This window comes from Myotis daubentonii, chromosome 3 (assembly GCF_963259705.1).
Source record: "Myotis daubentonii chromosome 3, mMyoDau2.1, whole genome shotgun sequence".
In the NCBI taxonomy this organism is placed as follows: Eukaryota; Metazoa; Chordata; class Mammalia; order Chiroptera; family Vespertilionidae; genus Myotis; species Myotis daubentonii.
The window spans coordinates 191,851,963-191,866,668 of NC_081842.1; the positions used below are offsets into that span (position 1 = coordinate 191,851,963).

The window sequence follows — 14,706 nt, forward strand, 5'->3', positions numbered from 1 at the left end:
TAATACTATTAAGAAATTCAATGGGAAAAATTTTCCTTTTCAGCATCATCTGTTGAATCGATGGAATCATCACTCAAATAGGTGTGAAAACCTCCATCGAGTGTATCCAAAATTCATTTAATTTATGAACGTGCTCATTTTTAGGACAAAGAAGCACACATTTAGATATATTTTTAAAATTATCTACAGATAGGCTATTTCCAAAGGTAGCTTCAATAATAGATCCATTACAAATCATGTCATGAGGGATTTCAATAATATCTATTTGTAGAGCTTTATATGTATCGCACATGCGCAAGTCAATGTTTATTTTTAAATTGCCAGTGCGCATCATATGTACCAGCCAGTCAGTCAGATGTACGGACGTATGGTTGATCACTTAGTCTTTTGTATGTATGCTAAAGCCCAGTGCACGAAAATTGTGCGGGGGGAGGGGTCCCCTCAGCCCAGCCTGCACCCTTTCCTATCCGGGACCCCTTGGGGGATGTCCGACTGCTGGTTGGACATCCCTCACAATCCTGGACCTCTGACTCCTAATTGCTCACCTGCCTAGTCACCCTAACTGCCCCCTCCCTGCCAGCCTGGTCACCCCTTACTGCTCCCCACGCTGGCCTGGTTGCCCCCAACTGCCCTCCTCTACTGGCCTGGCGCCCCAACTACCCCCCTCTGCCGGCCTAGTCGCCCCCTAACTGCCCCATCTGCCGGCCTGGTTGCCCCCAACTGCTCCCCTTGCCGGCCTAATCATCCCCAACTGCCCCCCCCCCCCCCCCCCGCCAGCCTAGTCGCCTCTCACTGCCCACCTATCAGCCTAATCGCCCCAACTGGCCCACCACCAGCCTAGTCACCCCTCACTGCCCCCCACCCCCCCGCCAGCCTGGTCGCCCCCAACTGCCCCCCCACCTCTCCCGCCGGCCTAATTGCCCCACGCAGCCTGCTGTTCAGTCATTTGGTCATCCCTCACTAAACCCCCTGCCGGCCTGGTGTAGGCAGCCATCTTGTGAGGGCATGAGGGTAATTTGCATATTACCTTTTTATTATATAGGATAGGATAGATAGGATTGTTTCTCTCTTATATAGGAAAACTATATTGATGGGTAGAAATGGACAAGAATTCAAATATAACTCATTTGTTTCTCTCAGTTAAGCATTCTTCCAGAAAATCAAGGTAGTTGATTCCCTGGGTTTCTGATGTGTGGCCCATGCTTGGCTCTGTAAAGCTTCCTGACGCTGTGGGAAAAGCCCAGACTTTGGAATCTGACAGTCCTGGGTTCACATCCTGGCTCTGACTCTTACAATTAAAGGACAGTAGACAAGTTGCTTAATTTCTCTGAACTTTAACATTCCCATCCATCAGGTGGGAATACTGCTATTTATCTTCTGTTTTAAGGTATGGGAAGAACGTTGTAGAATGGTAGGTGCAAGATTAGGTCTGTCTCTCCAGAAATGACTTCATATTGGCTGTAGATCCCTCCATTTGCTCAAGACAGATTTTCTTGATATCCTTGTCCTTAGGAGCTCTCAGGTTTGCAGAATGTGAACAAATGAGTTTTGTGGTCATTAGTACTTAGCCTGTCTAATTTTTCCTTTCCTGGTGGTCAGGACCCATCTCACCCTGTATAGAATCTGGAGGGTTGCTCCACCAGCCCTCCTTATCATGCTACACTGATTGTCCCCGGTTCTTTAGGTCTCCGAAGCCGCTCCACTCGCATGTCCACCCTCTCAGAGGTTCACATCACCCCTAAGGAGGATGGTATGGAGGTGGACCTGCCCGTGCGTGCCAATTCCCGCAAGCAGTTCTTAGTTCCCAGTGAGTAATGAATCTGTTCTCCCTGTTTGATGCCCTGGAGCAGCTTCTCCCACATTGCCTGAACCTGTTCTGGAATATCCTAAGATTCCTACACTCCCCTGACTTAGCACTTAGTATTGTTCTGCCCCTGCCCCACAGCTCCCTTATCTGGAAAATACCTTTTTCTCCCCCTTACTTGAAACATCATATACAGTATATACAGAAAAGTGAACATATCATTTAGTATATACAGTTCTTGAACACACACATATAACTAACACCCAGATCAAACAGAGCATAACCAGCACCCAGAAGTCCCCCTCAGGCACCCTTGCAGCTCCTAAGCCCCCAGCGAAATCTATACTCCTGACTACTTCTTTTTATTTATTTATTTACTTACTTACTTACACTGGTTTAATGAAAATTTGATCCATTATCTTTTTCTTAATTAGAAATTATTTGCATCAAGGTTTTGTTACAGGGCATATAGGAACTAATGAGAATATTTTTTATAATACAGATCAGTTACTGTGTCCCCAGAAGGCCACAGAGCTCTGTAAAAGAGAAATAACTTTTTTTGAGTTCTTTTTTTCCCTTTCTTTATTGATTCAGGTATTTTTTAATGTATTTTTATTGATTTCAGAGAGGAAGAAAGAGGGAGGGAGAGATAAAAACATCAATGATGAGAGAATCATGCATCTGCTGCCTCCTGCATGCCCCCCACTGGGGATCTAGCCCCAAATGCAGGCATGTGCCTTTGACTGGAATTGAACCCAGGACCTTTCAGTACGCAGGCTGATGCTCTCTCCACAGGCCAATCTGACTAGGGCCTGACTTCATTTTTTTAAGATTTTTTAAATTGATTTTTAGAGAGCGAGGGAGAAACATTGATGTAAGAGTGAAACATCCACCAGTTATCTCCTGCAAGCCCCTTACCAGGGATCGAGCCCGAAACCTGGGCATGTGCCCTGACCTGGAATCAAATCATCAACCTTTTGGAGCATGGGACGATACCCAGCCAACTGAGCCACACTGCCAGGGCTAATCCTGAATTCTAATAGCATAAGTTAGCTTTTTCTCTTTTTGAATTTTATACCTATGGAATTTTAAAACTGTCTTTAAAAAACATATTTTTATTGATTTCAGAGAGAAAGGGAGAGAGAGATAGAAACATCAATGATGAGAGAGAATCATTGATCGGCTGCCTCCTGCACGCCCCACACTGGGGATCAAGCCCGCAACCCAGGCATGTGCCCTACTTGGGAATTGAACCAAGGCCTCCTGGTTCATAGGTCAACGCTCAACCACTGAGCCACGTCGGCCAGGCAATTGTCAACTTTTATTAGATACATAAAGTAGATGAAGATTTTGTAAGATACACAACCATTACATCTTACATGTATCAAATTTAGCTCTTGCCCTGGCCGGTTTGGCTCAGTGGATAGAGCGTCGGCCTGGGGACTGAGGGGTCCCAGGTTCGATTCCGGTCAAGGGCATGTACCTTGGTTGCAGGCACATCCCCAGTAGGGAGTGTGCAGGAGGCTGCTGATCGATGTTTCTCTCTCATCGATGTTTCTAGCTCTCTGTCCCTCTCCCTTCCTCTCTGTAAAAAGTCAATAAAATATATTTTTTAAAAAAAATTTAGCTCTTATAAAATGAAGGTAAAGGATCATGACCAAGTATGGGAAGTAATGAGTTGTCATGGGTTGTACCTTTCAGGGTTGAATCAGTATGGTTAGTTTTGCTCATGTTTCCATTATTTCTGGCTTTTCAGTCTTCGTTCCTGTTAACCACCTGAGTTCTAAGGATTTTTTGTTTTGTTTTTTTTGTGTTCCAAGGCTTTATATATATATATATATATATAAATAATTGATTTTTTACAGAGAGGAAGGGAAAGGGATAGAAAGTTAGAAACATCGATGAGAGAGAAACATTGATCAGCTGCCTCCTGCACACTCCCCGCTGGGGATGTGCCGGCAACCAAGGTACATGCCCCTGACTGGAATCGAATCCGGGACCCCTGAGTCCGCAGGCTGACGCTCTATCCACTGAGCCAAACCGGTTAGGGCATGTGTTCCAAGGCTTTTGAAAGTGAGAAAGGCCTGGCTTTTCTCCCAGTGAATAGAAAGGCCTGGCCTAAGAACCCATGCTTGGGTCAAGCCTAAGGAATTCAGGCCTTAAAAGGCTTTTCCCTTCATGGTGAAGCCCATACTGAGTTACTCACCCTTTTTTTATTTTTAATCCTCTCCCGAGGATATTTTTTCCCTTTGATCTTTTTGTGTGTGTGTGTGTTTTGTGAGGCTGTTTTTTCCATTGATTTTTTTAGAGAGAGTGGAAGGGAGAGAGACAGAAACATGTATGTGAAAGACATATCGATTGGTTGCCTCCTACATGCACCCTGACCAGGGCCTGGGATGGAACCTATAACCAGGGTCTGTGCTTTTGACCAGGAATCGAACCTGCATCCCTTTGGTCTATAGGCCAATGCTCTAACCACGAGCAAAACTGGCCTGGGCAGGGAACTCAAGATTTCTTGACCCAGGAGCCAGCCCCTGCAGAGATACTGGTCCGGTTCAGGGTGTGGGCTGAGGTGAAGGCAGAAACCCAAGTTCTGCTCACACTGTAGGAGCCTGAGCCCTTGCTGAGCTGGCAGTCAGTAGCCATCCTGGCCCATGAGCCATGAGGGCTCGGCTGAGTACAGCTGCGTTGCCGGCTTCGCCAGTGACTCTTGTTTCCTCACAGCTGGCCCCCCTAGGAACTCCTGCCCTGCAGTGGCTGAAATACCATTTACGATGGTCAGCGAGGAGGTAGAAGAGCAAGTCCATTCCATGCGAGGCAGCTCTTCTGCAAACCCGGTGAACTCAGGTAGACATGCTGAGCTGTCTGCTGCCCTACTCCTAGTGTAGGGCAGCTTCATTCTGTTTCACACCTGGTCGGCCGTGGCACCTGAGCTCAAACTGCACTTGTCACTTGGGGGCATGTTTCCCTGTGGCCATGGAATCAATTTTGCACAAGGGTGACCCTGTCCCCTTAAGCTGGCAGAAACCTTCTAATGTAATTGAAGTGTTGTCACAAACTATAGTGTCTTGGCTGACACCTGAAGAACAGCCTAGACCAGCGGTTCTCAACCTGTGGGTCGCGACCCCTTTGGCGGTCGAACGACCCTTTCACAGGGGTCGCCTAAGACCATCCTGCATATCAGATATTTACATTACAATTCATAACAGTAGCAACGTTACAGTTATGAAGTAGCAACGAAAATTATTTTATGGTTGGGGTCAAAACATGAGGAACTGTATTTAAAGGGCCAGAAGGTTGAGAACCACTGGCCTAGAGTAACCATTAAGACTAAATAGTGATGGTCTCACCTCTCTGGTGGTTGAGAAAATGCCACCGAGGTATGGGGAGAGTTTGGGTTAGACCTGGAATACTCACATGGGCAGATCTTTACTTTGTGAGTTTGACCATCCCAAGAGTCACATCTACTGCTTCCTCTCCTTGCATATGGTAATTTAAGTCTAAAAGTCTTGAGAAGGCCTAGTCCTAGGAAAGCCCAGGACTCAGTACAGCAGCTGGAGAAGAATAGGCTCGCTGGCCTTGACAAGTAAAAGAATGAGCTTTTCTTCCCCTAGTTCGGAGGAAATCATGTATTGTGAAGGAAATGGAGAAAATGAAGAACAAACGAGAAGAGAAGAGGGCCCAGATCTCTGAAATGAGAACAAAGCGAGCTCAGGTATCTTTCTTGGGAAGCTAGGGCATGGGTTTTTTGACAGGTATCCTTAACTGCAGCGTTAACAGCAACACAGATACAGTTGGGCCCAGCATTACTGAAACTCCAATTCTGATATCCAGGAAGTTTAACTGGTGTCTCATCAGGAGTCAGAGAACAAATAAGTCAGATATTCTTCTGAGGGCCTTCACCTGGGGACTATTTCATGCTGACTGCTCAGTGGGCACGCCTGTCACAGAGCACAGTTGCCTGTTTCCCCCAACCTCCTGGTTGTGTGTATGTGGCGGAGGTGCTGCAATGCAGTTCTAGTTTGGAGCATTTCCCCTTAGTTGCTCTGGAGAATCCCAGCCTTCTGTCTCCTAAGCGGCCCTCACCCCAGTTCCTAGAGTGGTTTGGTGCATGCCTAGGCCCCCCTGCCAGTCTCTATTCCCAGGGCTTTGTTCCTGGGTTCTCAGCCTAGAGTCAGGGTGGGAGGAAGTGAGATCATGTGAGGGTTTTGTCAACTCTGATGGACCAATTGCACAAGGAGAGATGGTGCTTTTCCTTAGTACTGAAGTCGAGGAGCACTTACATCTCAGCAGTCAGTTTCTTTTTGCTCTTGTCCCAAACAGGAGTATGACAACAGCTTTCCAAACTGGGAATTTTCCCGGATGATTAAGGAATTTCGGGCTACGTTGGATTGTCATCCCCTTACTATGACTGATCCTGTAAGTAAATCCAAAGGGCTTCTACCTCTCCTTCCTGAGTAGGTTTACAATTAAGAGACAGAAAACTTTAAAGGAGAGCATCGAGCAGTCTTCCCTTGCCGTTGCAGGTATTCTTAAGATCCTTTGGTGAGTGGAGTTAGTGAGACCTAGATGAGAGTCTGATTTTTATAAACTTCCCTCTACCCCACCTTATCTTCTATGCTCTTGAGTAACTATGGGGAGGCAGGGTCCTAGTGTTAGATCTGAGCTCCTGACTGGGCCAGACCGGGGGTTGGAGGGGAGGGGCTCTGGAGAAGCTTTCTTTAATACTGCCCTAACCTTCTGTTGGTTGGTTGTCTTCTCTCATCCTCTTGAAGATAGAAGAGCACAGGATATGCGTTTGTGTTAGGAAGCGCCCGCTGAATAAACAAGGTAAACTCCGGTCAGAAAGGGGCTTTGGAGTAATAGAGGATCCCTGTGTCCAGGGAGCATCCCCTGAAAATACTCTCCTTCTGCAGAACTGGCCAAGAAAGAAATTGATGTGATTTCTGTTCCTAGCAAGTGTCTCCTCTTCGTACACGAGCCCAAGTTAAAAGTGGACTTAACAAAGTATCTGGAGAACCAGGCGTTCTGCTTTGACTTTGCATTTGATGAAACAGCTTCAAATGAAGTCATCTATAGGTTAGTCCCTCGCCTCTTCTCACCACCACCCCCCACCTCCCCTCACCCTATTTGATCTTTTCCATGCAAGGCTCTGTGCTAACATTGCTCACAGACATGCTGGACTCTAAAGCCCTTCCTGGCCTCCTCTCGTGTTTCTTTTTTATTTTATTTTTTAATGTACTTTTATTGATTTCAGAAAGGAAGGGAGAGGGAGAGAGAGATAGAAACATCAGTGATGAGAGAGAATCATTGATCGGCTGCTTCCTGTACTCCTCACACTGGGATCGAGCGAGCCCGCAACCCAGGCATGTGCCCTGACTGGGAATTGAACTGTGACCTCCTGGTTTATAGGTCAGTGCTCAACCACTGAGCCTCGCCTGCTGGGCACCAAGGATATTTTTATGAGGGCAGAATTGGGGGGATGAGAGGACATTGGGGGGATAAGGACACATTTGTAATATCTTAATCAATAAAGGGAAAAAATAATATTCATAGAATCTGGAAAAAAAAAAAAGATGGGAGACACAGAGTACATTTGCATGTTAATGGAGATGATGCACCAGAAGAAAAGGGAGTGGGGACTGCGGGAGAGAAGTCTGAGGGAAGGTGCCTCAGAGAACAAGCAGAAGGCAAACGGGTGGCCTGTGATGGAACAGGGACACTCCATTGTAATGGGAAAGAGCAGAGGATGTGGGTCAGGCAGGTTGGCAGATTTGGAGATAGGAAGGTGGGGTTTTCAACAAAAAGAGGTGAGGCCATCCATGTTTTCTTTGGATCAGCTCACATAGAGCTGGCTCTGGCTCTGGTTCTAATTCTGGTTCTGGTTCCTGGGCTGCCATTTGCCATTTTGCAGCATTAGCAGTGGATCAGAAGTGAGGTGTTACCCATTGCAATCTCTGAGGCTGGGCTGGCTTCAGGGATTCTTCCAGTATCTTATGCAGCCACCCTGTTACCGACTGGGCTTTGCAGACTCAGCAAACTCTAAGACTGCTCTGTCTAATGAAGCACCCACAGCCTCATATAGCTGTTCATTAAAAGTTAAATGAAATTAAAAATTAAGTTATTCGCCGAAGCCGGTTTGGCTCAGTGGTTAGAGCATCGGCCTGCGGACTGAAGGGTCCCGGGTTCGATTCCGGTCAAGGGCATGTGCCTGAGTTGCGGGCACATCCCCGGTGGGAGATGTGCAGGAGGCGGCTGATCGATGTTTCTCTCTCATCGATGTTTCTGGCTCTCTATCTCTCTCCCTTCCTCTCTGTAAAAAATCAATAAAATATATTAAAAAAAAATTAAGTTATTCAGTCACATAAGCCACATTTCAGGTGCTTCACCAGTCCCATGTGGAAGTGGCTACTACTGGACAGCACAGATACAGAACATTTCCATCAGCACAGAAGTTCTATTGGACAACACTGCTCCAAACTAGAAGTTGACAAACTTGGACCAAATTGGGTTCACAGTCCCTTTTTATATGGCTCTAAAACCAAGAATGTTTTTTATGTTTTTAAAGATTGTTGTTTTTTAATGTGACATATCTACATGGCCCACAAAGACTACAACATTTTGGGCTCCTACTTTAGAGGGTTTCCTTTGATCTTTGTAGTGTATCTTATGCTGGATGTCAGCTGCTAAGTTCAGGCTTTTGTCTATGTCTTCAGAGTCGGGAGCGGCTGGTGGCTCAGTTAGAGGATGGGCCATCCACTTGCTTGTAGCAAGTCAGTCCAGCCCCCACCTCCCTCCAGCCGGCTAGGAGAATTTCAGATTTGTGAGTGGGCTGAGTCAGGTGGGACCCCATTGCAGGAGAGGAGTACTAGTGCTTGGAAGGAGGAATGGAGGGCCCAGAGGTTCTGCAGTGGAAGGGCAGCAGAACCATGTTCCAGGGTACACACTTTGGTCAGAGATAATACACTCTTCCCTATCCTTTCTCCTAGGTTCACAGCAAGGCCACTGGTACACACAATTTTCCAAGGCGGAAAAGCGACCTGTTTTGCATATGGCCAGACGGGAAGTGGCAAGACACATGTGAGTATTCAAGCATGGCAGGGTATGAGTGTGCCCATGAGCTGCACTGGGTCCCTAAAAAGGAAGACAGTGAGTTTCGTGTAGAAAATCCACTCAGTGTAGGTGCTCCATCATCAGATAACGCTTGTTGTGTCAGGTGCAGAGAGGTGCCTTAACAGGTCCAGCCTCCCAACTTTGGTGTGGCCCACTGGGGTGATGGAGCCGGTAGTGCTCTAGCCTCGGCCAGGGGCCCTTTACCAAGTCTTCTGTCCCTTCCTTTTGCAGACTATGGGCGGAGGCCTCTCTGGGAAAGCCCAGAATGCATCCAAAGGAATCTATGCGATGGCCTGTGAGTAGTGTCTTCTGCCGCCATGGGGTTGGGCACAGAGAGCAGGTTGCTTACTTAATCCATGCTCTTTCCCATAGCCCAGGATGTCTTCCTCATGAAGAATCAGCCCCGCTACCGGAACCTGGGCCTGGAAGTCTATGTGACGTTCTTTGAGATCTATAATGGGAAGGTAGCTGACAAGGAGACCCTGTTTATACTGTTGGGGGCCCTGAACTCTCAAAAACCTGCGGTTGGCTAGAAATGGTAGAAGCCAAACAATCTATGGACTGTGAAGCTCTGCCCTGACATATGGGGGGTTTCGTCTGATGGTGGGATGGTACTCAAGAATCAACAAGTGCCCTAGCTGGTTTGGCTCAATGGGTCAGAGTGTTGGCCTGCGGACTGAGGGGTCCTGGGTTCGATTCCAGTCAAGGGCACATGGCTGGGTTGCGGGCTCGATCCCCAGTGTGGGGCGTGCAGGAGGCAGCTGATCAATGATTCTCATCATTTCATCATTGATGTTTCTATCTCCTCTCTTCCTCTCTGAAATAAAAAAAAAAAAAAAAAAAAACTTAAAAAAAAAAAAAGCTGTAATCGGGCTTTAAAAAAAAAAGAGTCAACAAGTATGGCAGGAATACTCCGCAGGGTTCCTCTCAGATGGGAGGTCTGCCTTGAGTGTGCCCTGTGCACCCTCGACCCACCTCCTTCATAACTCTTTTTCCTTTGATCACCCATATTTGTTCTCATATTCATCCTCTCTTCCTCCCAACCCCCATCTCTGTGTGTATACATGAATAAACACTCACACATACAACTCTCTTCATTTTTGCAGAGTTGCTTTCCTTAGAGCAGGATCTAGATAATAATGGCTATGTTGATTTTTTTTAATACTTAAAAATTATTCGTTGATTTTAGAGGGAGAGAGAGAAACATCAATTTGTTGTTCCACTTTTTTATGCATTCATTTGGTTGATTCTTTTTTTTTAAATACGTTTTTATTTCAGATAGAGGAAGGGAAAGGGAGAGAGACATAGAGATATCAGTGATGAGAGAGAATCATTGATTGGCTGCCTCCTGCACGCCCCCTACTGGGGATCGATCTGCAACCCAGGCATGTGCCCTGACCTGGAATCAACTGTTACCTCCTGGTTCCTGGGTCAATGCTCAAATACTAAGCCACACCGGCTGGGCAATTCTTTTTTTTTCTTTTAATCCTCCCACCCAAGGATATGTCCCCAATGATTTTAGAGAAAGAGGAAGGAGGGAGAGAGAGAGAGAAATATCGATGTGAGAAACAGCGATCAGTTGCCTCCCACACACATCCCTACTAGAGAGCGAACCTGCAACCTGGGTATGTTCCCAACCAGGGATCGAACCTGAAACCCTGCGGTGCATGGGACAACACTCCCACCAACTGAGCCACACCAGCCAGGGCAGGGGGATTCTTGTATGTCTCTCTCTGGTAGATCTGGCAGGGATTGAGCCTGCAACCTTGCCCTGTAGAGACGAGACTAACCAACTGAGTTACTGGCCAGGCAGGGCTGCTAATGTTGATTATTAATATGACATTATGTTCTAAGCACTTTATTTGTTTTAATTCACTTATTAATCACAAAAACCCTACAAGGACGTGTTACCATCACTGTTGTGTAGGTGGTTAAGTACTGACCCAGTTCACACAGCTAGTGAAGTATTAGAATCACATCAAGCTGAGGCAGCCCAGTTCAGAACCCACACCCTCTGCTAGTCTGCCCAGCTCAAGTTCTGTCTTCCCTTCCTGTTGCCTGCCCTTGTCTGAGCTGGGATAGGCCCTGAAGGAGGGAGGCGTCAGGTGGGTGCCCAGTGCCTGATGGCCTTAGCCTTGTTCCCCTGCCCGACACAGCTGTTCGATTTGCTGAACAAGAAGGCCAAGCTGCGCGTGCTGGAGGATGGAAAGCAGCAGGTGCAGGTGGTGGGGCTGCAGGAGCACCTGGTTAACTGTGCTGACGATGTCATCAAGATGATCGACATAGGCAGTGCCTGCAGGTCAGAATTCTAGTGAGGGGAAGGGGCTACTTTCTAATGGCCAGTTCAGGTGACAGACTAGCTCTGATCCCATCTGGTTCCACAGCGTCCCGCTCCCTGAAGGCCCTGCGGTAAGAGGTCTCTAACAGGCTCATCAGGAGCAACTCAGAGTGTCTTAAATCTAACCAGGGCAGGCTTCCTTTCTTGTCTGGGTTTCTCTTCACTGATCCCTCCCTCTGGGATGGGAGACGGGAGCTCTGGGCCTGTTCCAGGCTGAAAGTGCTGGAGCCATAGCTCCTGTGGGGAAGTGCTCTTCCAGGCCCTAGGCTGGTATATTGGAGGCTCAGGGAACGAGCTGCCCTCTCGCTGCAGGGCCCTCACGTTTTGGCAAGTGGTTCATGACAACCCTCCTTCCCTGTGTGCCCTGCAACAGAGATAGCTTATCTTTCTTGGTGTCCTTATGGGCCCCCCGGTCTGGCCATGCCCCTAGCGTAGAATCCAATACTGTGGCTGCCAGGAAAACTTACCAGCTCCTCTGCTGGAGGGAGAGCTGCCCAGGGAAGGCAGAACAGAAATCTGGGATGAAGACATAGGACTTCTTACAGTCCTGACCTGTGTCCCTCTCTTACCAGAGAATTCACTGCTGTGGAAGGGGGTGGCTGGTGACTTCAGAAGCTCATAGCCTTTCTTTGCCTCCTTTACCATAGGACCTCTGGGCAGACATTTGCCAACTCCAACTCTTCCCGCTCTCATGCCTGCTTCCAGATTCTCCTTAAAGCCAAAGGGAGAGTGCATGGCAAGTTCTCTTTGGTGGATCTGGCAGGGAACGAACGAGGTGCAGACACTTCCAGTGCTGACCGGCAGACCCGCATGGAAGGCGCAGAAATCAACAAAAGTCTCCTGGCTCTGAAGGTAGCAGGGGCTAGGTAGAGGTGGGACTGCTGGTGGGGCAGGAAGTGGGCAGCGGAGATTAAGGAAAGGACCTCAGTTGCACTTGGTGCCCCACAGGAGTGCATCAGGGCCCTGGGACAGAACAAGGCTCACACCCCTTTCCGCGAGAGCAAGCTGACACAGGTGCTACGGGACTCCTTCATCGGGGAGAACTCAAGGACTTGTATGGTGAGCAGGGGCGCTGTGGAGGTGGTGCAGGACATCGTCTAGGCCTATCCTGGGCAGGAGGCCCGTGCCCTGGGCTGCCTGGGTTTCCAGACTCTAACTTAACTGAGCTTCATCCCTGCCTTTTCGTTCTAGACTCCTCTTTGCCTACCCAGGGGAGGAAAGGAGGCACTCCGTATATCCCCGCAGCTCTGGGTTTGGGGGAGGTCATTCCTCCCTTCCCCGGTGGAAAGGAGGCTCTAGAATTCAGAAGGAGGACCTTTGGGGAAGCAGGAGCGAGGCATCCTGGCTTCTGTGACCTCCCTTGTATTCCTTGGCTTCCAGCCTCAAATACGGGAAGGGCTATGGCCTTGAATGGCTTTTCATCCCTTCCTTATTTTACCCACAAGCCCTTCTAGCTAGGGTCTGCTCCCCTCCATGGACATCCTCTCCCATGTCTGCAGGGAAGATGGGGATTTCAGATTAAGCTCTAACGCCTTCTCCCTGAGGCACTCCTGAGCCTGGATGAAGTGAGGGCTCCAGTAGGAGCCACAGAGCCTTCAGGTGTGACCTCAGTGTGAGGAATGGGTCAGTGAAGAGATAAAGGAGGGGGTCACAAGATGTGCCTTTAAAGGCACGGAACCAACTTTTTAAAGAGCTTTAATTTGCAGTGGAGCCAGTTGCCTGGTGAATAGGTGCTTAATGAGCTCTCCCCCAGTACCATGAGGGTCCAGTAGTTTGGAGAAACTCCTCCTGGCAGCCTCTCCCCATGATCCTCGACCTCTCTCCCATACCCCATGATCCTCAACCTTTAACCATCCATTCCTTCTTTTGCAGATTGCCATGATCTCACCAGGCATAAGCTCCTGTGAATATACTTTAAATACACTAAGATACGCAGACAGGTACCAGTACCTATGGCCCTGTGGGATGGGAGCAGGATGTGGGCGAGGAGAAGGGAATGGCAGTGATGGAAGAGGGAGGAGGCTCTGGGACTCAGTGCTTACTGTTTACTCTTCCATGATTCAGAGAACCTGAGGTTCGGGAATTCTGACAGGATGCTGGAAGGTCTGTCCCTATCCCCTCCAGGCCTTGTAGGGAGTCGGCATGCATGAGGGTCTTTTCCTAGGCCAGAGGCAAAGCTGCTGCTCCATCCCCTTAAAGCCTCAAGGCTGGTGGTCTTAAGTGGTACAGCACTCTTGTCAGTGCCAACAAGGTTGCTATGGGATCAGAAACCTTCTTGTTTCCTCAGGGTCAAGGAGCTGAGCCCCCACAGCGGGCCCAGTGGGGAGCAGCCAATTCAAATGGAAACAGAAGAGACAGAAGCCAACTCTCAGGAGTCTCTGATCACAAGCAACGTAAGGGGCAGGGTGGGGCCTAGCAAGACAGAAACATGGCCTGCTGAGATGGGAACTGGGCCATACTCTTGTGTGTCTCCTTTTAGCTTTCCAAGGAAGAAGAGGAACTGTCTTCCCAGATGTCCAGCTTTAATGAAGCCATGACTCAGATCAGGGAGCTGGAGGAGAGGGCCATTGAAGAGCTCAAGGAGATTGTCCAGGTGGGCAGCTGGCGCTGGCATATCCACCCCAGCACAGGCCCGCCACTGTGCTCAGCACCATTGCCTGAATGTGACCTGGGCTTTGCTTCAACAGGTCTTCAGGTTGGCATGGCAAGAGGCAGCCCTCCACCCTAGCATTCCTTAATTCTTTACCTATTCACTCATCCATTCTTCTAGGTCAGCTAATACCACACCCTCTTCCTTAGCCTGGCACACAAGCTTTCCTCCATCCTAGCCGGAGCTAGTCTCTCTCCACCATGCTCCTAATTGGGGGTTTTGGAGGGTGGTTAATATGCAGGGACCTTATTATTCAGTGAATGTTCGGTGAGTACTTTCTGTATGCCAGCTCCTGTGCTGCGACCAAGGACCAAAAACATAAAGTATGGATAGTAGGCCCTGAAGCAAGACTTGTTCAGCCCTGATTATTTTATTTATAAGTGATTTCCTTGTGAAAGTCATTTAGCCTCAGTTTCTTCATCCTTAAGATGGCTAAGACAGGATGGTTTTGTCTGAGGGTTAAATGATGTGCATTTATTTATTTATTTATTTATTTTTAATCCTCACCCAAGGATATTTTTCATTGACTTTCAGAGAGCGGGGGAGACAGAGAGAAAGAAACATCGATGTGAGAGAGATATATCCATTGGTTGCCTCCCACCTGTGCCCCAGCCAGGGTTGGGGATCTGGGGATTGAGCCTGCAACAGAGGTACCTGCTCTTGACTGGAATCGAACCAGGGACCCTTTAGTCTGCGGGTCGGCGCTGTATTCACTGAGCCAAATTTGCTAATGTGCTTTTAAAGTGCTCAGCAGCCTGGCTGGCATGGCTCAGTGGTTGAGTGTCGACCTATGAACCAGGA

General features: G+C 48.3%; 1 protein-coding gene across 4 annotated transcripts in view; it reads left to right on the top strand.

Moving 5' to 3' along the window:
* KIF2C (kinesin family member 2C) overlaps positions 1-14,706 on the top strand; it is a 35,748-nt gene that overhangs the window by 18,992 nt on the left and 2,050 nt on the right. For 3 of the 4 annotated variants that reach the window (XM_059689916.1, XM_059689915.1, XM_059689913.1), the window contains 15 exons: positions 1,685-1,807; positions 4,529-4,651; positions 5,419-5,519; positions 6,128-6,223; positions 6,580-6,634; positions 6,721-6,883; positions 8,794-8,884; positions 9,149-9,212; positions 9,290-9,381; positions 11,074-11,216; positions 11,903-12,107; positions 12,204-12,314; positions 13,128-13,195; positions 13,543-13,648; positions 13,735-13,848. In XM_059689916.1, coding sequence (XP_059545899.1) covers positions 1,685-1,807; positions 4,529-4,651; positions 5,419-5,519; positions 6,128-6,223; positions 6,580-6,634; positions 6,721-6,883; positions 8,794-8,884; positions 9,149-9,212; positions 9,290-9,381; positions 11,074-11,216; positions 11,903-12,107; positions 12,204-12,314; positions 13,128-13,195; positions 13,543-13,648; positions 13,735-13,848 — 1,655 coding nt within the window. The remainder of the gene's footprint in view (positions 1-1,684; positions 1,808-4,528; positions 4,652-5,418; positions 5,520-6,127; positions 6,224-6,579; positions 6,635-6,720; positions 6,884-8,793; positions 8,885-9,148; positions 9,213-9,289; positions 9,382-11,073; positions 11,217-11,902; positions 12,108-12,203; positions 12,315-13,127; positions 13,196-13,542; positions 13,649-13,734; positions 13,849-14,706) is intronic. The other variant, XM_059689917.1, reaches the window with a different exon arrangement.